Source organism: Symphalangus syndactylus, chromosome 6, assembly GCF_028878055.3.
Source record: "Symphalangus syndactylus isolate Jambi chromosome 6, NHGRI_mSymSyn1-v2.1_pri, whole genome shotgun sequence".
NCBI classification, from domain to species: Eukaryota; Metazoa; Chordata; class Mammalia; order Primates; family Hylobatidae; genus Symphalangus; species Symphalangus syndactylus.
In genome coordinates, this window is record NC_072428.2 from 145,280,443 (window position 1) to 145,298,959 (window position 18,517).

General features: G+C 49.5%; 1 protein-coding gene across 11 annotated transcripts in view; it reads left to right on the forward strand.

Annotated features, from left to right (window-relative positions):
* RBM33 (RNA binding motif protein 33) overlaps positions 1 to 7,031 on the forward strand; it is a 140,000-nt gene extending 132,969 nt beyond the window's left edge. For all 11 annotated transcript variants that reach the window (XM_055269800.2, XM_055269801.2, XM_063642378.1 and 8 more), the window contains 2 exons: positions 137 to 225; positions 571 to 7,031. In XM_055269800.2, coding sequence (XP_055125775.1) covers positions 137 to 225; positions 571 to 619 — 138 coding nt within the window. In that variant the 3' untranslated portion in view covers positions 620 to 7,031. The remainder of the gene's footprint in view (positions 1 to 136; positions 226 to 570) is intronic.
* The last annotated feature ends 11,486 nt before the right edge of the window (positions 7,032 to 18,517 follow it).

Sequence of the window (18,517 nt, forward strand, 5' to 3'; positions counted from 1 at the left end):
GGAAAATCAATTAGTTTGTTCCAAGTGTCCGCCTGGACTCATTTTGTGTTAAAGCTAATAACGTTTAAATATATATATTCATATTTTTTATTGTCATTTACAACTGACATTAAAGTGTTTGTTTTTCTTCCTCTAGAGTTTACAGATGCTTCCTCAGCAACGGAAAGCCATAGCTAAGTTCAAGGAGCCAGCCCACGCATTAGCATTTCAGCAGAAATTCCACAGGTGACCAGTGTGTTCTGTGCTTGTGGTGATAAGGGGGCGGGAGCAAGGGCCTCCTTCCTGTGCCCTCCCATCCATCATGGCAGCAAGCGTGTGTCCCCACCTGTTCCTGTAGAAGGACACTAGGGCACAAAGCGCAGACGATGATCCTGTCATGAGGCGCACGTCCTTTTGTCTGGTGGAGAATTGCCCCTTGTGTTTTAATAGATCTTCCCGGGGAATCTGCCTTTTTATATGATGGGTTTTTATTAAACAGGACCCACCAGGCTCCTTTAGTTACCTCCCACCTTGGTAGATTGATTTCCGATGTGCAGAGTTAATGTCGATCGTTTCTTTAAATTTTCACAGGCATATGATAGATTTGTCCCACATAAATGTGGCCCTGATCGTGGAGTGATTCCTAACAAGAGAGCCTGACCTTAGGCTGTACACACACTGTGGAATTTCTTCAAGGGAGCTGCCGGCCGGCGCAGAACCCCCAGAGCACAGGTCTCCGGGCCACAGTCCTGCGTAACTGTTGTCCAGAGCGCCAGCCAGCCACGGGCCTGATTCCAGAGGAGCTGAACTGACAGGACACAGCAGGCTGGAGTTGGTGTTAGATTGCTTCACATTCTGTTGTCACCACCAAGAACTCCAAGTTTTTCATTTTGTTTTGTTTTCAAATTGCTTACAATGCATGTAGACATTGTTCTTTGTGATCTGACTCTATGATGGATCACAGTGACTTAGATTCAGGAAAGAACATTAACGTCACAAGTTCTAAGTAGTTTTCACAGCAAAGAATATTTGATAATGGTTGCACTTATCTTCAGTGCAGGTTAGAAGAGTCTTCTCAACCAAGCTTCACTCGAGTTGTCTTCTCAGCCCTCAAAAGGCTCTTGTACAAAATGTAGATTAAAATTTGGGTGATTGTTGATTGACCTTTGCATACCCTGGAAAGCCAGGGTGTGAGTGGGGTGGTTGGGAATGGTGCCAATTGAACAGCAGATTCTGCTTCTTGTCACTATTTCAAAAGTGTCAACTCTGTGTTCCTAGTTTCGATGAACTCCCCATTCGTTTTTAACACACTTCCCAGATAAGGCAACATGCTGGACAGGCACACGGCATGGCCCTCGGCTAGAGCAGGGTCTGTGATGGCCTCACCTGGCAGCCCTCTGGCCTAGTTCCCACCGCATGAGGTGATGGAACGGCCTGAAGGTGGAACAGACCTGTTTTTTTCCTTATTAAATGCAGTAAGGTGGCCTGTTTATCACTGGCTCTGTGATACATGACATTCCTTGGGAATTTGGTGGCCACTGCTTCGGTCACCTCTGTTTTTCTGAAGGCTGTTCCAGCAGGGCTGCCCTGTCTATCAGTGGATGTTCGCTCTGGCCTGCCGTTCCCCGTGGGATGCCGGGTGAGGGTGGCTTTCATCCAGCCCCAAATGAGACGAGTCTGTGTCATCATTGAAACTGCTTTTCGTAATTGCGGGTAGGTTCCTGTAGGTGAGACATACTCTCCATAAAGGTACTGTAGTAGAATTCATTCTGGGCAAACACCGAAAAAAGTGCCTTACTGTATTTCTGCTCATGAAAGAGTTTCACTATTTTGGATATATTCTAAAGTGGACCTGAGCTATTTGAGCAGATAATGATAGGGCATACTCAGACATTTTAGCTACCTTTTATACCTACGATTTCATGTCACATTTACTAATAGAATTAAGGGAAATAGAAGCCCGTTCTTTCTTACTGCCCCTGGAGGGAGCATGGCGCTAGGGCTGTCAGCCTCCTAGAAGGAAGGGACTAAGGAGACGGGCACAGACTTGCGTCATCTCGTTTCCACAGTTGACGTTTTATATTACTTTCTCAAATTAAGTTACCAAAACAAACTGAAGAGCTGAAGCAGGTCTTCCAGACCCTGCGATCCTTTCTGTAGCAGTGATTCTAAAGTGGCGTTTGCTGTGTGCTTGAGAGTAACACTGCACGCTGCAGGGGCTGTTGAGGCGGTCAGTCCCAGGAAGCCACAGCGCTTGTAGGATTGGCTAGGACCCTGCAGCTGTGCCGCCGCCACCTCTGCTCCAGAGTGTCCCAGCCAACCCTCGGAAGATGGGATTGTCAGTCAGTCCTGCCTCACCATGCCTGCAGGAGGCTGTCCAGGCAGCAGGTCTGTGTGCCCATCAGCAGGTTCCCATGGCTGTCACTGCCCACTCATTTCCACAGTTAGATACGGATGTGTTGATGTATTTGGTCTAGTTTATTTGGCTCAGTCCACAGCTGCGTTGGAGTGGTGACTTTGGTAGCCCTTGAGCTCTAATTAAGAGAGATCCAAACCACTCAGTACCCACTGGGCAGTGGGAAGGCCTACCGACTTAACTTTATCATTGAGGGCTTACTGATGGAATGAAATGAGTTTCATGACTTTTTTTTTTAAACACTTTTTGAAATAGAGTGTCCTGTGTTTAAAACCAAAAATATGCATGTTGTCTCTGAAAAGTAGGCATTGAAACAGACTTTTTTGTAGTCAGTGTTAATAAAATGGATCCCGTTTGGGCCTTCCTTGTTAAGATAGACTTCATGGCCACTGGAAGGTCTGTTTTGGTGTTACCTGAGTGTGACACAGGCACTGGGGTGTGCGTGTTTCTCTAACTGTCTACACATGCACATAGGCAGACTTTCTCCTAGAATGTTCTTGAAAGGTGATTGGCAAAGTCATGCAGGCCCGCCTTAAAGCGCTGATTAGAACAGCCCAACACAGTCCGACCTCACTCAATACCCACAACCATCGACAATGGATTCTTAGTACCAGACAATCCCAGTAATGAAGGTTTAGTTTCCTCGAAGGAAACTACAGAAAAGGAAAGAAGCAGAATTAGAAAGGAACGGTACTTACATGTTTGGTGTGCTGCTCACGTGAAGTCAGCCCACACCAGCCAAACCCTCGTGGAAGATCTGCTGCAACCATTATCTTTGTTCTTGATTTCATCATGCATTTAAAATGAGATGCAAGAGCATTTAGCATACAATGTAAATATGGACCTTTTAAAATTAAAATATCATTGGAAGTGCTTTCAACTCAGCCACATCTTAGCTATTCTTTGTGTTGTCTTATCAAAGTTTAATGGATACAGTTCCACAGTTGTTGATGTGTTTGTGTGTATATTCGATTTTTATAAAGATGGTAGTAAGTCAATACATTTATCCTGATCTGTGTATTATTTGTTCACAAGTTCAAGAAGCTTAAAGGTCGTAAATATCAGTATCTATCTCATAAGGTAAATCAATAGCTGATTATGTGGAGCCAAGTTACTTCTTTTCTTTTTGCGTTATCTCGTTTTGATTTTGTGCTGTAATAGAAGTTCACTTAGCTACTTTAAGATAACCTTGCATTACCACTGGTCTGGCCACGTTTGTTAAATCCTTATGCTGATATTCTTCTAAAGAGTAAATCTCATCATTTTTCCAGACAGATTTTGAGGGGTTTCTCTGTTTTGTGGACAGGCAGCAGCCTCCTCAGGCGCCCACACCCTGCCTTGCTGGAGGAGATGGGATGGGGCGGGAGGTGGCTTCACCGTAACTATTTTTAATATGGGTCATTCTTAGCATGATTTGTAAAGGTCTCAGGCAAACAGTTGTTGAAGCTTGCTTCTATGGCATTTCTGAATTGTGGCAGAGCTTAGATCCTGCACCCAGGGGTCTTTTTTTCAAACAGCATCTTGCTCAGTTCTGTGAACAGAAGGCTTTGTTACTGAAGGAGGTGGAAGAGGAATTTAGGGTGAAGAGGAGGAAGGGATGGACAGACCCAGGTGAGGAGAGGCCTGGGGATTGGGGAAGCTGTCATCTCAGTGTTAATAATCAACTTGCTTCTAACACACTGGCTTATCAGGGGAGGTCATCCAGTCCGGTCGGTCGAGTTGAGAGCCCTTGGGCCAGGGTGTTTGGTGGCACAGGGGCATCTACTGGATGGCCTGGAGGAGTGGGGGAGGGGAGCGTCTTCACTGGGTGGTGACCAGCTGGGACAGATCAGGTAGGGCAGGTAAGGGACCCCCGAGGCCCTGGAGCCTTGTCCTGGGATGGGTTTGAAGAACTCATCACTTGTTTTCTTTTGGCTTTTGTTGTTTTTGTTTTGTTCTGTTTGTTTTGTTTTGTATTTCTTTGTTATTTTACTGGGAAGGTAAGCGGAATGTGCTCATAGACCATCAGACTGACGCTTGTCGAAGGCAGGTCCTAGTCACGTAATTGCACAGGACAAGGAGGTCAGCGTGTGTGATGGCAGCGTGCTGTGCCGGCACATCGTGGAGTCCTAGAAACTCTTTAGTCCCTGCGGCTGTTCCCCTCCTCTGCTCTCTCCCTGGAGAGGACTGCCAGCTCTTAAGAAACATTCCTGGTGCGGTGTCTGCAGTACCCTTTGTGGGCGACTTCAGGCTTCCCGCTTTCATGTTGCTCTTCCTGGGATTCGTTTTTTTATTGCCCTCCCTCCCTACTTGTAGGCCTCAGCTATGGCTTCACGTAATCGCTTTTAGACCCAGTTTGGCTTCCTTTCATTAAGCTATGACCCTCCACCCCATTTTTTTTTTTAATTTGGGGTGGGAGGGAAGGGGGTGGGTGAGAGAATACTCGAAAGGTATTATTGGTTCTTCAAAAAATTATAGGTGACGATTCTACCAGGGAATTGACTGATAGAGTGGGTGCAGGACAGGAAAGGTTCAGAGGCACCCCACTACCACCACTCGGAAAGCCCCGAGTCCAGATCGACTAGGGAAAGCCCTAGATACTTTAGTGTATTTCAAGAGCATTTCAGTTAACTTTTTCAACTATTTTTAAAGTTTGTGAATGGAGTGTTATTTTGGACATTCTTAAATATGAATTCTCCAAAGGCATTTAGCCTTGACTTAATATTAAATCCTAAGGATTTTATGTAAGGTTTTTTTGTAACCTATTTAATTTTTTTTAAATGCCTAACTTCTGAGGTGCATAAGCCCGTGGTTTGTGTACTGGAACCAAAGCGGAACTCACTGATTCATATTGGATCCCCAGGTATACCTCCTGCTGGTAGCATATGGCTGGAAAAGGCCGTTTGCCTCACACATTGTAACCTGCCTTGGCTAGAAAATGCTTTAAATGTCTCAACTCTCTCTTTTCTGTGTCATGTTTTGGTAGGAAATCTTTAAGATTGGCGGACGGAACAGGTATTTTAGTGAGACACTTCTGAGTACTTGCTTTTTCCTTTGACTTCTAACCAACTAAAAGATAAGGAGGTCTTCATGTTGATATTTTGCTTGGTTTTATTTTACTGATTTTAAAAGGTATATAGAAAAATGTAGGCCTTTAAAAAGAAACAGCATATAGTTTTTTATTTTAATATGTTCCATAGAGTGGATAGGCAGACAGGTACTATTGTCATGTATTCTGTATTTAATAATTTAATATACTCTAGAAAGTAGACCTCATGCATTCTTTTAGCATGATTTTCTTTTAAACTGCTTTTCATTTTAAGGGCACCCGTAGCGGAAGCTGATTTTTCAAGGACTATTTAAGTTGTATGTGTTCTGTAGTATTTTCTTAGGTGTGTAACATTTTTAATAACATGCACGCACAGCACACGGTGGTGCCCTGAATCGAAGGAGCAAAAAAAGCCATCGCCCGTTTCTATAATCCAGCTTTGCTTTTCACAGGCGTGGGATCCAGGATGGTGTCCTCTGAGGACTTGAACTCTTGGGCTTTAATTCCACTGTTTAATTTTCAGGTACCACAGCAACAAAGCACAGAGTATGACCTTTTCATGTCTGAGCTGATTCTTTTTGCTGGACGTGCCTGCTTCTTGCTACTGTTCATTTAGTAATGAGATCACCTCACCCTGCCATGCTCTGGGCTCTCCCTCTCTGTCCATTTCTGTTTTGCTTTCCTGGCTAAACCCATCTACCATTCTTAACACTGGTAGCTCCTGTCCCATTCCAAGACTCACTCTCTCAGACTTTCCCATCTCCTTCGCTTTCCATGCTCCTCTCCCTCCACGTCCTGGCTCCACCCTGGGTGAGGGCTGTATTCCTGCCACTCTGCTCCGCCTCAGCCTTGAGAACTCCACGTGGGCTGGGTGGGAAGGTGCTGACGATTTTCACACTGTGTTTACCACTCCATCACCTCTCAACCTTTGCTTTGACAGGTCTTGACTCACGATTTATTCCTCCAGGTCTTTGATTGGAGAGAGTAACTTTTTAATTCTGTTGTTTTGCAGTTTGGCTCTGTAGGAGTGAGTGGCGATTCAAAGATGCCAGCGTCCCGCAGTGTGCGGTTCGTGCCCTTAACCACCCGCTTCTTTGTTTCCCGCCCCTCTGCTTTCGCAGGAGCTCTTGTGCTTGAGTTCAGTGTTAGTGGTAGTGTGGCTCACTCCACTTGGAGGTGGCGGCCGTCTGACCGTGTGTTACTGCTTTGCCGACGGGGCCTCCCAGCCCTGATGCGTGTACACTCTGCGGGCTGCACCGGGTGGCTCTGGTTGGGGGCGAAGCTGTGTTGACTGGGAGAGCGTTGGAAAATTGAAACATGGAGAGATGACGGGAGTGCGTTTCTCTGGGTTTGATCTCCATCCCGTTTTCTCGCAGACACACTGCACCTACCTTGGGGGAATGCCGTTGCCTGTTCCACTCCTTTGTTCACTTCGCGTTAACTGCTGTGGTAACTTTTTCAGGATCTGTGTGAAGAATGGTAATGACGTAGTTGAAAGGAAAATGTACTGTTGTGTGTTTCATTTGTGTGATTTCATACCAAAAAAATGTGTTTGAACTATATTGTATGTAATTTGGAAGTCGTGTTAATAAAACCCTGCAGTTTCCACTCTGGGTCCGTAGCCTTCATTTTCTCTCGGCGCTCAGGTCGGGCCACAGCTCATCTTACCCGTGTGTCCGGGACGGTGCTTCTGCACTTCCGTAAGGGGCTGGGGTCGGGGGCTGCCCTCACACTCCCCAGACTGGCCGCTGGGTTGCAGCCCGTGGCTTTCACGCAGCTCTCATTAGTGGGCCACGAAGGTCAAGGGCAGCCGCTGCCTCCTTGCCTGCATTCTGGGTGCTGCATGACTCCGAACTGACCAGGCAGATGGCATCAAAGTATGCTCCTTTTGGTTGGGGGTGGGGGAGTTAGTCTTTTTAATTTTTTAAAGCATTATAGATAATTTTTACAAGTTTTCTTCAGAAGAGACTTGTATTCCAGCATGACGATAAGAGACTGAAGATGGGGAAGCTCAGTCTCCCGTGATGCTGTTCTTCCAAGGTGGCGTGTTCTTGCCGTGTGCAGGCCTCGCTGGAGGTTGTGATCACAGTGCATATACCATCATGTATATTTTCCATTTCACGTATCCCACGCGTTTTTCATGTTGTTAGAAATTGCTTATAATTTATGGTCTATTTTGAAAACGAAATCTTTAAAAAGAAGGCAGCTCTGTTTCCAGAAACTGCCGTTAAAAGAAACATTCAAGAAGATATACCCCCATCACACCCCCTGCTCTGCCCTGTGATGGGCCGGCTTCCCCTCTCACCCGGATGCTGGTGTTGGTGTCTGTGCTGGGGTTCGGGGGGCGCTGGTGACCAGCTGCAGCCCACTCTCCACCTGCAGCACCCTCTCCTTATGTAGAAACAGGACCACTGTTCTCAGTTAGTGCCATTTCCTTTGGTCCCTTGAGTTTGATGGAAGACATGTGCCTCCCCTGACAGGCCTCTCCCATTCTTCGTGGGACAGCCTGTGGCTCAGCGGCTGTAAAAGCCGAAGCAGATTGGGACACGGTGGCACCCTTTCTGTCATCCCCCTGGTCCAGGCCGGTGTGCAGGGCTTGACAGAGCCACCCGGCAGGACCCTGGGGAAGAGCACAATGGCCGTGGAAGCACTGTTGGGTATGCAGGAAGAGGGCACATGTGAGGTTCCGTCTGTGTTCATCCCGAGAGTGGGTTTCATGGGCTTGCTGCCTCACGGTGGCTGTCCCTGCCCAGGGCCGGAAGCAGGCCGTCTAGGCAGGTGCGGGAGGGCCACACAGCCATTCTTCATGCTCTTCAACTCTGCGTAATGCACATGTGAATTGTAGTGACGTAGTTGAAAATGTACTGTTGTGTGTTTCATTTGTGTGATTTCATACCAAAAACTGTTTGAACTACATTGTATGTAATTTGGAAGCCATGTTAATAAAACCTTGCAGTTTCCACTCTGGTTCCGTAAGGCAAATGGGGGGCCTTCCACAAGCAGGGTGGCCTGCAGTGCACAGACGGTGGCTGCTTTCAAAGATATATTTTATCACCCTGTTTTCCCTGTTCTCATAAGGATGAAAAAGAAAGTGCCTTAGTTTGGATCTAAGTAAGGAAGAAAGAAAGCAAGAGAAGAGGCAAATTTGGGAAATTGAAATGGAGGAGGAGGCGATAGGGAACAAAAGCGAAATGTGTTGGGTGAATTTCTCAAATCCGATTTAATTGAATTTTTAAGCCCAAGTCATAATCTGAAAATGCCATGTGATTAGAGGCCAAGGCAGTTTTCTTCCTCTTTAATCCATAGTTCAAGAATAAGCCATTCCTTGTTTTTAAAACCTGGACTTTGGGTAATGGGATCTCTACAGAACATGGGCAAAAAACGCCTTGACATTTCAGGGAGAAGATGGGGCTTTCTTTGAATTAAGGGGACACTCAAGAGTGGTAGATCCTTTGAAGAAGGTATTGTTATTTCCCATAGTTGCCCCCTGAGCAGTGCCTGGCATGCTGGAGGTCTTGGTGTGTATTTATTTAGTGCAACCAATTACGTGAGGCAGTCTATTTGTGGCAGGCCCAGGGGTGTCCCCGTCCCAGACACAGGAGGTTTGGGAGTGGTTCAGGTGTGAGGCACTGAGCACTCCTGTTGAAACATGGCAGCTGAGTCCTGAAATCTCACCTTGGCGGTTTCTGCCTGTCTCACCTGGAGTGCAGTGGTGCAATCACCGCTCAATGTGGCCGTGACTTCCTGGGCTCAGCTGATCCTCCCACCTCAGCTTTCCCAGTGGCTGGGACCACAGGCGTGCACCACCGTGCTCAGCTAATTTTTTTTTTTTTTTTTGAGACGGAGTCTTGCTCTGTTGCCCAGGCTGGAGTGCAGTGGCGCAGTCTCGGCTCACTGCAAGCTCCGCGTCCCGGGTTCACGCCATTCTCCTGCCTCAGCCTCTCCGAGTAGCTGGGACTACAGGCGCCCGCCACCACGCCTGGCTTATTTTTTTTTTTTTTTTTGTATTTTTAGTAGAGACAGGGTTTCACCGTGGTCTCGATCTCCTGACCTCATGATCCGCCCGCCTCGGCCTCCCAAAGTGCTGGGATTACAAGTGTGAGCCACCGCGCCCGGCCGCTCAGCTAATTTTTAATATTTTTAGTAGAGACGGGGTTTCGCCATGTTGTCCAGTTTGGTCTTGAACTCCTGGCCCCAAATGATCTGCCTGTCTTCGCCACCCAAAGTACTTGGATTACAGGTGTGAGCCACCATGTGTGGCCAGGTCCTTTTCTTATTCAAACATGTATTTGCATGTTTTGAAAGCGTGACTTACGTCTGATGGGAAAAGTAAGTGATCAAAGAGTTCTGTAGGAAACACACAGTACCGACAATTGGTGGCTCTAGGAACAGAGGCACAGAGCCATGTGTTGTACACCTTGAGGTGCAGCTCATTGCTGTGCGCTTAAAAGAAATGAGAAGCACAGCAGTTTTGAAGCTTCACGCTCAGAAATGAAGCTTTCTTGCTGACCTTTGGTGTTGCCTGTAGGCTGCAGCGAGAGGGCAGAGGTCCTTGTGGCTGTTCTCTAGGGTCCGACGTCGATCCAGACAGGAAAGTCAGTGGGGCATTCTGGACGTGTCGCACCAGGCTGCAGAGCTGGACACTGAGGAAACCCCTCCAGAAAGAAAGGCCTACCTCCCGGCCCACCGCAGGCGACTAGAGGACAGGGCAGATGCCCTTCAGACCAGACGGAGAGGAGCGCTTCTCTGATTCCAAGTAACAGCTGCTGTTGAGAAGAGGAGGCGTAATGAAAACCCGCACCTAAGCTCTTCACCCAGCTTCGAAAGTAAGCCTGGATGTTTTCAATCTCAGAGGCCAGTCATGTTTTTTCCCTAAAATTGACAATGGAGAGAATTTTTTTCTCGCCATCAAGGGAGAGCACCTGTGGATGGTGTCTGAAGAATGATACCATGTTTTGTTCTCATTTTTTTGGAGACAGGGTCTTTCTTTCTCAGTCACCCAGGCTGGAGTGCAGTGGTGCATTCTCGACTCACTGCAGCCTTGACCTCCTGGGCTCAAGAGAACCTCCCCTCTCAGCCTCCCGAGTAGCTAGGATTACAGGCGTGCACCACCACACCTGGCTAATTTTTGTATTTTTTGTAGAGATGGGGTTTCACCACATTGCCCAGGCTGGTCTTGAACTCCTGAGCTCAAGCGATCCACCTGCCTTGGCCTCCCAAAGTGCTGGGATGACAGGCGTGTGCCTTGCAGTGCTGCTCCTGGCTTCGGCTTCTTCCCTGGCCCTTACATTGCCAATGTGCACCTCAGTCACCAAAGGCGGGCTGCGCCCCAGCTTCCCAGGATGGATGTGTCCCCAAGATGACGGCACCAGCCTTGCCAGGGAGCCACTGATGACAGCCTTTCAGATGATGTCATGTGAAGCTTCCTGAAATTCTCTCTCCCGTTAGTCTTCGGAGTAATCAAGGGAAAACGCTTATTTAACAAAATTAATAGATTAAAATCCCAGTCCTTAGAAAAAAAAACTCAATGAAATAGACAAGCCGCTAGCTAAATAAGAAAAAAGAATGTACAAATAAAAAGAAACACAAGGAAAGAATTACTATGGATAAGACTTTTTTTAAATTGTAAAACATAACATCAAATTATGTAAAACATGTAACATCAAAATTATACATTAATATGTATGATTTTAACTGTCAGTGTCCAGTTCTGTCTGTTTTATTACATATGTTCACATTGCTGTACAGCTGTCCCCACCATCCATCTCCAGAACCTTTTCATCTTACAGAACTGACACTCTGTCCCCATGAAACACAAACTCCCATCCCCTTCCCGAGCCCCCAGCACCGCCCCCCCCCACCCACTCCACTTTCTGCCTCTAAATTTGACAACTCTAAGTGCCTCATGTGGTTGGGATCCTATGGTGCTTATCCTTTTGTGACTGGCCTATTTCACTTTGCATGATGTCCTCAAGGTCCATTATGTGACAGCCTGCGTCAAGGTTCCCTTCCTTTTCGAGGCTGAGTCATATTCCATTATAAACACACAGTGCACTTGTTACCCATTCACCCATCAGTGGACGCTTGGGATGCTTGACAATGACGAATGCTGTTATGAACATGAGTGTGCACACGTCTTTTTAAGACCCTGCTTCCAATTCTTCTGTGTCTGTATGGGGGCATGGAAATGCTGGGTCGCATGGCAGTTCTATGTTTAATTTTTGAGAAACTGTCATCCTCTTTTCTACCGCGGCCGCAACATTTGACATCCCCACCAACAGTGCTCAAGGGTTCCTTCCATGTCGCCACATCTTCACCAACGTGCTATTTTATGTTTCTTTGTGTGTGTGTGTCATAGCCACCCTAATGGCTGTGAGGGGGTGTCTCATTGTGATTTGGAGTTGCGTTTCCCTAATGGTTAGTGAGGTTGAGCGTCTTCTCATATGCTTGTGGGTCATTTATGTATCTTCTGTGGAGAAACACCTATTCAAGTTCTTTGCCCGTAAAAGGGATTTTGTAAGCAATAAAAGACTACTTTGTATATCTTTTTGCAGATAATTTAAAAACCTATATGATATGGATAATTTCTTAGGATAAACAGTGTATCAGTATCAACTGCTGTGGAGATCTAAAGCTCATACCAGTCAATCTCTACAGAAAAAAATAAAGAAAATGATCAAAAAACTAGGCACACACACAGAAAGGCCCAACATGTTACGGAGGAATCCTACTAAATGTTTGGAGATCATATAACTTATGCTGCATAAATTGTTCCAAAGCATTTAAAATGAGAAAATTTCCACATCCTTTTAATGAAGCAAATATATCATTTATATCTAAACCTGGAAGAGATAGCACAAAAAAGATGACTAACCAATAATGTTTATGAATATTGATGCAAAAAAATCCTGAATAAAATACTGGTGAGCCAAATACTGCATTAAGAAACACAAGTTTGCGCGTGGTGGTTCACGTCTGTAATCCCAACACTTTGAGAGGCTGAGGCAGGCGGATCACTTGAGGTCAGGAGTTTGAGACCAGCTTGTCCAATGTGGAGAAACCCTGTCTGTACTAAAAAAAAAATAATAAGAAAAATTAAAAAAAAAATTAGCTGGATGTGGTGGCAGGCACCTGTAATCCCAGCTACTGGGAAAGCTGCGGTGGGAGGACCGCTTGAGCTGGGGAGGCGGAGGTTGCAGTGAGCAGAGATCCTGTCACGTAACTCCAGCCTGGGCAACGGTGAGTCCCTGCCTCAAAAAAAGGAAAAAAAGTTTTATGAAGACACAAAAGCAATTCGCAGTGAATTCCTTGTCTCGAAGCCCCCATTTATGGAGGGATAGTACATTGCCCGAGGACCCCAGACAGCCTCCCAGACGGCCACGCTTTGGGGCTGCATCAGGCATTTCAGGACGTGGGCGATTCTCCAGTTAAGGTTTTGTTGTTGTTGTTGTTGTTGTTGTTGTTGTCGTTTTGCGGAACTTATCTGGTCAGGCGGTCCTTCTGTCCCTGCCCCAAGGTAAGCCCCGAGGCGCCCCGGGCCTGCGTCCCCAGCGTCCCCGCACCAGCCCCGCACGGCCTCCCGCTGGCCGCGTCCGAGCAAGGGCTCCAGGCCCGCCTGGCTGCCCCGAGGGTCCCAGAAGGCAGCGCAGGGACAGCCCCCGCCTGAACCCGCGGCTAAAGGAGGCCGGGCCGCCGCGCACCCCCGCACCCCTTCCCCGGACCGCGAGGCTCCGCGCGCGCATCTCTGCCGGGCGCTCCCGACCACGGCCCAGCCCTGGGGACCTCCGGGCCGCCCCTGTCTCGGGCCCTGCCGCGCCGCCCGCCCGCTGCACGCCAGGACTGCGCTCTGTCTGCCCACGGCCCCCGCCTGGCACAGACGCTGGGGACCTTTCCTCAGTGCTGCCTCGACGTCCGAAGGGGCTGGGATGCCCGTCCCTAGTGGGAGCGAGCACCAGGGACGGGTGAGGGGTGCGCCGCGGGAGGCTTTCCTGACGGCCGGAGGGGACCTCGCGTCCCCTTCTCTCTCTGTCCCTCCCTCTTTCTCTCTGACCCTCCTCTCTCTCTTCCCTCTTCTCCCCACTTCGCTCCCCCACAGCAGCCCCACCTATTCCCGGACACGCCCAGAAACCCACGGAGAGCTGTCCCCTGGGCCTGCCCTCTCCTTTCTGGCCCTTTGAGGATTACAATTTGTTAAGAAAGAACAAGTTAGCAACTAGTGTTTTTAAACAGTGTGTTTTCACACATTCCAGTTTCGTATGAAAAGTTTGCCTTAGGCTCCTGATAGCCAGGACATTGAAGCCACCTGGGTCTCCTCTGTTCCCCCCACCCTCGGGCCTGGACGGTCAATGCCGGCTCCGCTCACACCATCTGTGTCCACCCAGAGGGTCGGGCTGTGGGAACATCGAGTGTCTGGCCCGCACTTCTGTTCTTAACCTCGCAATGTATTCAGGTTTCCCCAGGCGGAGCCCTTAGCACATCGACAGCTAAAAATCCAACCAAGGCCAGGCGCGGTGGCTCACGCCTGTAATCCCAGCACTTTGGGAGGCTGAGGAGGGCGGATCACAAGGTCAGGAGATCGAGACCATCCTGGCTAACACGGTGAAACCCCGTCTCTACTAAAAATACAAAAAATTAGCCGGGCGTGGTGGCGGGCGCCTGTAGTCCCAGCTACTCAGAGAGGCTGAGGCAGGAGAATGGCGTGAACCCGGGAGGCGGAGCTTGCAGTGAGCCGAGATTGCGCCACTGCACTCCAGCCTGGGCGACAGAGTGAGACTCCGTCTCAAAAAACAAACAAACAAAAAAATCCAACCAAAACCACAGCCAGCGAAGTAACAAAGCGACAATCGGCCTTGGGCCTGCGAGGGCGGGGAGGGCAGGGTCCGCTGCTCAGCCGGATGTGCAAGGACTGCCATGGGGCTCCAGCACAGGGACCGGGCCCCGCGGGCTTTGAGTGACGCGGTTGGCCAGGACGAGCCCCATCCACGCTTGGACAATGATCAATCGCAGCCGCCCGCGCAGCCTGGGGGCCGTCTCCCTCTCCAGCACCGGTGTCCTCTGGTCCACGACTGGCTCTTGCCCTGATTCCGTTGGGGCTGAGTCACAGCCAGGGAAGGGGCTGACGCAGAGCAACGCTGGGTGAACCCCGTCTTCCTGAGGCCACGCTTGCGCCGGGAAGAGAACAGTGAACCCCCTGAGCACCAACACGCCCCACATCCCCCACGAGCAGCCCAGCCCTGGGCAGGAGCCCGTCCTGCTCCCTGCCTGCCACACTGGCCATGTCCGTAACCCTGCCCAGCATCCCACCCAGGCTGTGTGGGTCCCCACATGGTCACCAGCGTCCTTTCGGGACAAGAGAAAACTGAGCACGACCAGGGCTTCCACCTGCCGCATTCATCGGCCCCCGTTCGGCTGTGCCAGGTGCCTCCCCATGTGGCTTCTTGCTCCACGGCATCCCTGGGGGAGGGAAAAGCAAGTGTTTCCCTGTTTCACGCAGCCGCGCAGGCCTAAACGCAGCCTCTCCTGTTCCAACAGGCCTTTCTGGGGTCTGTCCTGCTTGCTTTGTGGCAGCCAAGGGATATAATAGGTGCCGGCCAGCCTCCCCTCCCATGACCCGGAGGAAGTCCTTCCAGCCCCTCCCTGAGCCTGCTCCTGGCAGAATCCCTGTGTAAGTGGATGCGGGGTCCAGAGATGCCACCGGCTGGGCCAGACCCCATGAGGAGAAGCTGTGCAGGAGCCTGCAGGACTTGTTCCAGGTCAGGGCTCTCACACCCGCTGGGCGGCCTTTGCTTCCCGGTGCTGGCTGTTCCCAGACGCCTGGGCTTGTGCGTGTCTAACCCACCCAGAGACACTGGTGCTGTCGCATTTGTTCATCGGTTTCTTTTTTTTTTTGAGACGGAGTCTCGCTCTGTCGCCCAGGCTGGAGTGCAGTGGCGTAATCTCAGCTCACTGCCAGCTCAGCCTCCCGGGTTCACGCCATTCTCCTGCCTCAGCCTCCCGAGTAGCTGGGACTACAGGGGCCCGCCACCACGACCGGCTAATTTTTTTTGTATTTTTAGTAGAGACGGAGTTTCACTGTGTTAGCTGGGATGGTCTCAATCTCCTGACCTCGTGATCCGCCCGCCTCGGCCTCCCAAAGTGCTGGGATTATAGGCGTGAGCCACCGCGCCCGGCCTCCCATCGATTTCTTATTCGTTCACTCATTCATGAGCTTGATATTTACTGAATGCCACCGTGTGGCGTTTCTGCGGTGATGGACACAGTGGGTCTCCTGCGGTGATGGACACAGTGCGGCGCGGCAGCGGACGGCACAGTCCAGCCTTGTCCGCGTGAAGCATGCAGTTCTGGTGGCAAAGAGGTGGCTCCACGGCAGGGCTAAAAAACGCCTGAGGACACCAGCACCTGGCCTTTGTGTGTCCCGAGCCGGCAGAGCTGCCCTGGCTTGCCCGGGACATCGCGGGTCTTGCAGCAGACCTGGGACCCGGGGCTCCAGCCCCATGGAGCCATCGGGAAAATGTACACTTTTTCCATGGGTGAGAATATTTGAGAAAGGCCTTTTGGGGCACCAGTGTTTAGCCTGGCGTGAAGGCAAACCTCATGGCTTCATGGCCAGCCCACCTAGTTCTTTTTCACCCCACAGTCCACAAGATCCTTCTCTGAATGGCTCTGATTACTTAAAAAGTGAACATCACCATCAAAGGTTGAAGACGATCGTTTCAGATATTCCTTAAAAACAAAACAAAACAAAAAAAAACTACACCATTGGCTTTGGAAGCAATAGCAAAAGCCGAGGCCCCAAATCTCTCAAATGTGCACCCAGCCAGCTCCCTGGCGGCTGTTCCAGGATGTTCTCCTGATCAGGTAAAAACCAGCATGGATTTAGAGAGGAAAGTAGAAACAAAACAAATCATTTCTTAAACATTTTTAAATTAAAATGTTTTATTTTTTCTTACAAAGAGCTAAGTTGTCATTGAGACAAATTTGGAAAATACAGAGGAGGAAAGGGCGAAAACAAAGTCACTTGTAATTGCATCGCCCAGAGAGTAGGTCCCTGCACACACGCACATACACACACACCCAAGTGGACCAGGGTGAACACTGAGTTACGGAAGCAGCTCTTGTCACCACGCAATGTATGGTAAATATTTGCTGAGGAGGTTAAATATTCTTCCCCAGTCACCTTACATAACTGAGTAGCAATCCCATTATGTGGATGTGTCTTAATTTCCTTAATCAATTCCCTAGTGATGGTAATTTAGGCTGCTGCCCAAATTTGTTCTACTATAAATACTACTGTCGAAAACATACTAGTGGCTATGTCATGTGCAAATCCATAATCATTTCCTTGGTATAAATTCTAATTGATTAAAATTACTGAGTCAGTGAATACATACAAATGCAAAGGCTTTGGTAACTTATGGCCAAATTTTTAAAAAGATGCATTGACTTCCGCCTCCATCGGAACCCCAGGTTAGGAGAACGAGCATCTCCCGAGGCATGGCAACTCTAAATACGGTCGTGTCCTGAGAACTCCCTCCCCGTCTTCTTCCTCCCAGCATTCATCCCCCTCGGAACTCCGGGGCTGGCCCTGAACTCTATGTCTGTCACGTAGAATGTAAAGACCTGGAAAGAAGAGGTGGGCATTGCCGTTTGCGAGAAAGACTAAGCGCAAAGGTGGAAGCTGGAATGGGCCCCGCAAAAGGGAGGGTGTTTGGGAAGAATGACAGCGGTGCGGGGTCTGGGCTTGCTCTGGACAGCTTCCCCTGCTCTGGCTTCGTCTGGACGGTGCAAGGAACCACGCAGACCGTGAGCGCCAAAGAAGAACATTTCCTGGTTCCCACCCTTAGCTGCGCAGTGTGGAAAACCATTTACCTTCTCCAAGTTAAGCTTCCTTGTCTGTGATCTGAGGAGACCCGCCAGCACCATCCGGAAGTCAAAGGCGAAGGCGGCCTCAGAACCACTGTTACTTTCATCAGTGATAGGATGGGCGGAGAACAGAACAACTCGAACGAAAGATAGAACCCACCCGCTAAGGGTTGCATGTGAAGAATGTGTCTTCCCCCGCCCACACACGAGATCCTACGACATTTCAGGGAAGAGTGGAGGAATTCTTTCAGATCTTCTTTAGCCCCAGAATAGGGCCAGCTTGAATCAAAAGTTTCTTCACAGATAGGCTCTACCATGACTGAGCCACTGAAGAAGATGGGCGGCTCTCCCTCCCCCTCTCCATAATCCCTCCCTCTCTCCATAATCCATCCCCCTCTCCATAATCCCTCCCTCTCTCCATAATCCCTCCCTCTCTCCATAATCCCTCCCTCTCTCCATAATCCCTCCCCCTCTCCATAATCCCTCCCTCTCTCCATAATCCCTCCCTCTCTCCATAATCCCTCCCTCTCTCCATAATCCATCCCCCTCTCCATAATCCATCCCCCCATCCATAATCCCCCCTCCATAATCCCTCCCCCTCTCCATAATCCCCCCTCCATAATCCCTTTCCCTCTCCATAATCCCCTCTCCATAATCTTTCCCCCTCTCCATAATCCCCCTCCATAATCCCTCCCCCTCTCCATAATCCCTCCCTCTCTCCATAATCCATCCCTCTCTCCATAATCCCTCCCCCTCTCCATAATCCCCCCTCCATAATCCCTCCCCCCCCATAGTCCCTCCCTCTCTCCATAATCCCTCCCCCTCTCCATAATCCATCCCCCTCTCCATAATCCCCCCTCCATAATCCCCTCTCCATAATCCCTCCCCCCTCCATAATCCCTCCCCCTCTCCATAATCCCTCCCCCTCTCCATAATCCCCCCTCCATAATCCCTCCCCCTCTCCATAATCCCTCCCCCTCTCCATAATCCCTCCCTCTCTCCATAATCCCTCCCTCTCTCCATAATCCCTCCCCCTCTCCATAATCCCCCCTCCATAATCCCTCCCTCTCTCCATAATCCCTCCCTCTCCATAATCCCTCCCCCCTCCATAATCCCTCCCTCTCTCCATAATCCATCCCCCTCTCCATAATCCATTCCCCCTCTCCATAATCCCTCCCTCTCTCCATAATCCCTCCCTCTCTCCATAATCCCTCCCTCTCTCCATAATCCCC